Below are 7,091 nucleotides of genomic sequence, written 5' to 3' on the forward strand. Positions count from 1 at the left end.
CTATGCAACATAATATGAAATATTAAGCAACATCATGTGTATGAACCGATTTGGAACAAACAAGCCTTAACTATGAAAGACATAAGGTGCAATTAAACGGTGAAGTTGGTGAAGTTCAAAAATAACAAACTTAGGCCAATATAGGCATTCATAAAGATGGGGAAGTTCGAAAAACTTATGAAATCTACTATTGCAACTTAAAAATGATAAACAATCATGAAATCTTCATAAAAGAGTATATACTCACAAGAAGATTATAAGGACCGAAAGGCTCCTTAAGGAGAGTTTGAACAAAAAAATAATATACAACTCCCAAGAAGGAGAAAACTCCATTAAAGTGGAAGAAATCCCAACAAAATAGATTCATTAACAAAACCTTATGATAAATAAGATTGTACTATGGCTTAAATAAAAAGTAAACATTTATTGAGGAAAAATTTAACACTCTTAAGTTTTATCAAAAAACATGACTTAATAGATTATTACCTACTTCCTAATGAAATAAGTACACAATAAACATTAGTGAAGACCATAACTTTTGTAATGAAATATGCGGAAAAGCAAAAGAGTGCATTAAGCACTTACAACATTCACTAATGAACAAACAAAAGGGCAAACACCAAAACCCACAAGAGACAATCACAACATAAAAATATAAATGTCTCTTATTGAAAAGAGAGAGAACTCTCTAAATGTTGAAAACATCCTTAAGAGTGTAAAGATGGAAAGAAAATCACCATATTCCATAAGACCATTTTAAAACTTAATTCAACCGGTATTATAAAAAAAAACTTTCTTAATTAAATGTTGCTCATATAAAACGGACACATAATATGAAAATTTTCATATATGCCAAACATTTTTCAAAAAATTACATTTCACAAGCATTTTAATCTTAACATACCTTTCTTTAAAGACTAAACATTCATATAAAGGTATTTTCATAAACAAGGTTAGGTTTAAAATGTAAATTCAAAGTTCCAATGGTCATAAATTTTTACCGACCCATTAAAGCAAGTTTTGAGCAATCATATATCTAATTTTTTGCCAAACAAGTTATCATTTAAAGTTTTTCAAAGAAAAACATACGAAAACGATTCAATGAAGTAGCAAGTAACTCAAAAAAGACATAATGACAAAAAAAAACACACATAAAGAAAAGAACATATTACATTCTTCATACAATACTCAAAGAAATAGAATGCATACCGAATAACTATAAGAAAGACAATAGAGAGAAACAAATACTTCACCATTTTCTTTAACAAATTCTTGAATACCATGCTTCCCGATGCACCAAAGAGCAACTCGATCTCAACCTTGCTCTGATACCATGTTAGAAAGTGAGTTGGAATACATTGGGTTCAATAATGAACCCATACTTGTGCACGTGAAGTGCAAATATACCCATTAAAGGGAAACAACACTAGCACATAATGTGCTAACCCATAAAACCCATAAAACCCATAAAAAGGGAAAAATATGACATAAAGTCATAAGTTGCATATCATTGAAGAAACAATGGACAAGGGGTAAAAACCCCATTACAATGGAGCATAAGCTCCCTCAAGAAGTGAGAAATACAAAGGGGAGAGCCCCTATTTATAACAACAAAAAGGAGCCTTGGAGGGACTCCACTCATAGACGTTGGAGCCCCTCCAACGGTCACAAATGTGACCGTTGGAAGGAGCCCAACGTCTATTTGAGTGGGCCCCCCAAGGTACCTTTTGGTACTTGAGAAAAAAGAAATAAAAAATAAAAGAAAAAGAAAAATAAAACCTTGTGAACTCTTGGGTTTATTTTGCCTAAAGTATGCTTGGAGACTTCGTTTCTCTTATTTGGAACTTCACTACATGTTTGAAGCATGTTTTAGTTCTTTGAGTATTAATTCATATAATGATTCGTATATGCATATGCTCTTTATGGCCTTTTTTGGGCTCTCATTCAATAAAGCATATGTATGTTACGCCTCTTCGTAGGCTTATTGTGGTATCCCTTAGTAGATCTTTTTGTTATTTCCCATTATGGGGTTATATTTATCCAATGGTGGATCTTATGAATGCATTATGCATTCTTGCAATTTTTGCATAATTTGCTTCCGCTCATTTTGTTTTAACATAATGTATGATTTAGAAACTTTGGTTTTCTAAATTTTTCGTTTCATACTAAAGTAACTATCATATTATGCATAAATTTTGCACCTTGTTAGGAATGTTCCTTTTTGAGTAAAGTGCAAAGATATTGTTTACTTGTTCTTTGTTGTTTTCTTTTCTCAGGATCTTGGAGATAGGACAAAGGGAAGTACCCTGGATGGTTCGGGAAATGGGTTCATCATTTGAAGACAATTGGATGAAGGCTATTTCCAGTTTCATTGCATCCTTGCCGAAGCCTCTTGGAGTCGCCAAAGCCTCGTGGAGTTTTGCCTTTTTTTCAATCTTTTCGTTTTCCTGCAAAGCTTGAGGGGGGGTGTTAAAATGTACCCATCAATTGTTGTAATTAGATATATTTTATATATATAAAAGATGATACATATACATATATGGTATATATGTATATGTATCCTCCTATTTATATATATAAAATATATATTTTCCTTTTGTTTAGCCGTAGGGGTATTTTAGTCTTTTCCTCTATTTTATGCACATTCACTTTATGAATGTGATTGTAATTTATTTTATTTTATTTTTTATTTCTTTTTTCTCAAGTACCAAAAGGTACCTTGGGGGGCCCACTCAAATAGACGTTGGGCTCCTTCCAACGGTCACATTTGTGACCGTTGGAGGGGCTCCAACGTCTATGAGTGGAGCCCCTCCAAGGCTCCTTTTTGTTGTTATTAATAGGGGCTCTCCCCTTTGTATTTCTCACTTCTTGAGGGAGCTTATGCTCCATTGTAATGGGGTTTTTACCCCTTGTCCATTGTTTCTTCAATGATATGCAACTTATGACTTTATGTCATATTTTTCCCTTTTTATGGGTTTTATGGGTTAGCACATTATGTGCTTGTGTTGTTTCCCTTTAATGGGTATATTTGCACTTCACGTGCACAAGTATGGGTTCATTATTGAACCCAATGTATTCCAACTCACTTTCTAACAGTTTGTTCACCAAGAATAACTGCAAATATGCCTGTGAAGGTATATGTACAAATTAGTAACTGTAATTGCTAGGCTTGGTTAATTGGAGTTGGTTGCATGCTGTGTATCTAGTCTTCAGTTGGTGGAAAAGCCGCAAACTCTTATTAGCCTTACAAATGTAGCTCGTTATGCAAGCTTCCTAATTGTAGGCAGTTGCCCTGGAATTTGGGAATGTGATTTCACAATAACTAAACGTTTGAAGAAGATAACACCTCCCCATTTGCAAGGAACTACTTTTGAATGAATGGAAAATCCCATGTTTTTGGTGGTTTCAATATGATCTGTCAGTTGTTGTCAATGTCTGGATATTAATGAGTGCTAGAAAGCAACTAAAACTTTTTAACCATGTTCTTTCAGTGATTGTGTAGTTTTTAGATTAGCTAATTTTTTGCTGTGATACCACCTTTCTTCAGGTTATTTGATGTTGATTTAGTTACTTTTGGTTTAGGTGCTTCATCTATTGAGCCAAATGGAGACTTGACTACGGATCAAACTGAAGAAGTAAAAGCTACAAATAACTTGAAAAGAACTTCCTCTAAATTAAATGGTTTGGAACATCATGAAATGGCTTCCAAGAAGACCAAGTTGAAGAGCAAGAAAAGGACTGACGGTGCAACATGATTGCAACTAACTTTAAATATCTTAGTTATTAGTCTAATAGTGAAATGGCTTTGGTTCGTTATATATGTACATGCAGATCACATTATGTGCAATTTTTGAAGTAGAATATCCAAGAGGAAATTAACCCCTTTATATGTTATGTAATTGTAGCAGCATATTTGTGACTTGGTAGTGTTGCCATCGATATTTTGTTGCCAAAAAACCAGTTGAATTGCTCTTCCTAGACAATGCAACATGATTGCAACTAACTTTAGATATCCTAGTGTGAACACCTCACATTTTAGATACATCTTTGCATTTGCATTGCACAAGCCTGATTATTTGTGCATTTTAGACTTAGAATAAATTCTTAGACAATATTTTGGCAAAACAAAAGACATAAGTTCGATCCTTGGTTCGATTACCCCTGGTAAAGGAGTCAGGAACGGTCGAATCTCGTACAGATGAGCGAATCTCGTCTCTCCATTTTTCTTGCAAACTTTTTAAAAACGAAGATGAGTAATTTCAAAATATTTTCAAAATTAAGGTCTAAGTGAGACCTTTGCAAAAGAGTTCCTCTTTCTCTTTCCTTTTCTCATTCTTTCTTATTTTCTATTCCCTTCAAAAAGGAAAAAAAGGCAAAAAAAAAAAAAGAACGAGAGGAATTTTTTTGCAATGATCACACTTTCGTTCGTTATATATGTATATGCATATCACATTTGGTGCAAGTTTTGAAGTAAAATATCCAAGAGGAAATTAACCCCTTAATATGTTATGTAATTGTAGCAGCTAATGCTGCCATCAATATTTTGTTGCCAAAACAACCTGTTGAAAAAAAAATGGGTCGAGAATTATTTATAACTTGGGCAATCTAAAAATGTTGAGCCGTACTAATACTCCCAAGAATAATGGTTCATGTTCTATTTATCTTGCTTGCAAGCTTTTAATGTGATTTCTTGTAAAAAGACTCAATCTTGGGCAATGTCATCGGGGTACAGGTACAGAGGGAGGGTATGACATGGAAATTAAAAAAAAAAATGTGGGTAAGGGGACACGACTATATATATATATAAATATATATTAAATTTCATATAAATACAAAATAAATTTAAAATAAACTGAATATAATTTAAATATATATGTTATATCTAAAATATATATTATATACTGAAAATATAATTATAAATTATAAATTAAATACAAACTTGAGGGTAAAATGGCATGTCCGGGTGTCGACACGGGTATGGAGGGCAAAATAGAGTGTCCGGATACCATAGATCTTGGTCATGTGAGATGAACATATGTTTGCATCTTGGGCATGTGACATGGGGACACGTATGGAGGGCAAGATTGTGTGCGGGGACACGGCAGCACCTGCACACAATCTTAAAACTGACACCAGCATGAAGTGAACGAGACACAAAATTCATGAGTCTGCATCTTCTGCTTGTACAGCACCAACCCTCCCTGCCAATGCTTCTCATGGGCACAGTGCACAAGGACAGAGGTCATGGGAATCAAAGTGACAATTTCTTGGGAGGCATTTCATTAAACAGCTTGGGCAAATGAATAACCACCGAACAGTTAATGTATCATGCAACAGAGATCGTAATCCTCTGACGACTTGGCAATGCAAGCATGGTTCGTCTACCAGAAGTAAGTTGGTTCAGTGAGGTTGACAGGGCAAGCCCGGCAAGGGTGCTAGTGAAGTTGTAGCTGTCCGAGTATCATGGCAGGCTGTACATGAGATACCGTGCCTCAAAGCGTCTTATGGTGGTGCCCATACTGAGAAAGCCAGGCTGGGATGGCATACCATGAGAACTTGTTCTTGGATTGTATGGATGGCATACTTGAGTCATGGATGGATGTTTTAGGTTTTAGTTATTTACCTTCCACCTAATAAATAAGATTTCTGCGTGCGTGTGCATGTGTGTATAGTTTTAAATGTGGCTTAGAACACTAGCCAAACGAGGGCTACAGTTTAGGTTCTTTGGTAGGCTCAATCCAACTCATAGAACCTTGACTCAGCTCGTGTCATCACATAATGTAAGAATTGTGTGCATCGACTGATTTGAATCATGCATCATTCCTTGCATATCACAACTGGGCAATTTGACAGCATTATGAAGTGATCAAAGTCGCACTTGCAAAGAAGGGCAAGCTGTTTATTTTTCTTGCAGTAAATCAAAGTTGAGTTTATTGGGAAAGTTGTTGGATGCCGACCTTCGTAAAACTTTTATATAACGGGAAGATTGGAAGGGAGATAACTTGGATTAAGAACTAAAACCAGAGTGCTCTTACAGTTTTCTGATGAAATCAACAAAAAGAGCGCTTATACATTCAATATGACACTTGATGCCTGATAATAACTTTCTAGTTATTGTATTGCAAAGAGAACTCTTGAAGCAATAGTATTGGAGAAGTGCTGAGAACTTCAATGGAGCTGCTGCAGTTATTACCATCCAGCCACCACATTCAATCCAAATAACATAGGCGGTTTTCAGTGTTTCATGACAAATAGACAAGTTGCCTAAACGTGCTCCTTGTAAACAATAACTTGTGCAACAAATTTTTCATGTTTCATTATTTCCACCTTCCATGTTGGGGTACTGAAGATGAACAACCACCCCATACTGTAAATAGGAAAAAAGGAAGAAATCTCTAAGAGATCACATAATTCCATAACCTGTACAATCCAAACACATAGATGGTTGTATACAGAAAAAACCTCAGCGGGTAAAACCTGAACCTGCACCACCAAGAACCATGTCAACTTGGGTATTTCTTTGAGAGAGAGAGAGAGAGAGAGAGAGAGAGAGAGAGAGAGAGAGAGAGAGAGAGAGAGATTGATTGCATCAACCTGAAAGGTCTGGGTTTGATGGAGGGTTGGGTAGCGAGCACGGGGGTGAGCCAGTGGGAGAAGTCCCTATCGAAGAAATCCCAGTCCGGCAGGATGACCCCTGCGATGAACAAGAGCCCCCAAACATAGACCACCACCATCTTCTTGAAGGACAATGAGTATATCCCCACCATGCAAACAATGGCAGCCAGAAAGATGAGACACCATCGGAGGACCCTCTCCAAGGATACTTCTTCCCTACCCATCATCACACCACCACCATCAAACAAGCAGAAGAAGGAAACTGGAAGAGAGAGAGAGAGAGAGAGAGAGAGAGAGAGAGAGAGAGAGACTAGTCACGAAATGAGCATGAATACTACATCGTTGGTTGTCACAATCAGTTATTATCATGTCTCCCCAACCTAGGGTTGTCAATGAACCGGTTTATCCAATATCCAACCCAATTTGTTTCTTTTTAGCTGTATTTGGTAAGCGGTAAGCCAATGCAATAATATCCC

The 7,091-nt window shown here is 36.0% G+C and overlaps 2 protein-coding genes across 2 annotated transcripts in view; one reads left to right on the forward strand and one right to left on the reverse strand.

Moving 5' to 3' along the window:
• Positions 1–3,892, forward strand: part of LOC149816318 (ribosome biogenesis protein nsa1-like) — a 29,845-nt gene extending 25,953 nt beyond the window's left edge. The window contains exon 12 of the mRNA XM_089987807.1: positions 3,583–3,892. Within this exon, the coding sequence (XP_089843933.1) occupies positions 3,583–3,755 (173 nt within the window). The 3' untranslated portion in view covers positions 3,756–3,892. The remainder of the gene's footprint in view (positions 1–3,582) is intronic.
• Positions 3,893–6,395: 2,503 nt separating this feature from the next.
• Positions 6,396–6,839, reverse strand: LOC149816319 (signal peptidase complex-like protein DTM1). The gene is made up of 2 exons (XM_089986871.1): positions 6,595–6,839; positions 6,396–6,483 (listed from the first exon to the last, which is right to left on the reverse strand). The coding sequence occupies exons 1-2, from the start codon at positions 6,837–6,839 to the stop codon at positions 6,396–6,398; spliced, it is 333 nt and encodes a 110-aa protein (XP_089842997.1).
• Positions 6,840–7,091: the final 252 nt, after the last annotated feature.

The sequence above is a fragment of the Nuphar pumila genome, chromosome 14 (assembly GCF_984573655.1).
Source record: "Nuphar pumila chromosome 14, dmNupPumi1.hap1.1, whole genome shotgun sequence".
Taxonomy (NCBI): domain Eukaryota; kingdom Viridiplantae; phylum Streptophyta; class Magnoliopsida; order Nymphaeales; family Nymphaeaceae; genus Nuphar; species Nuphar pumila.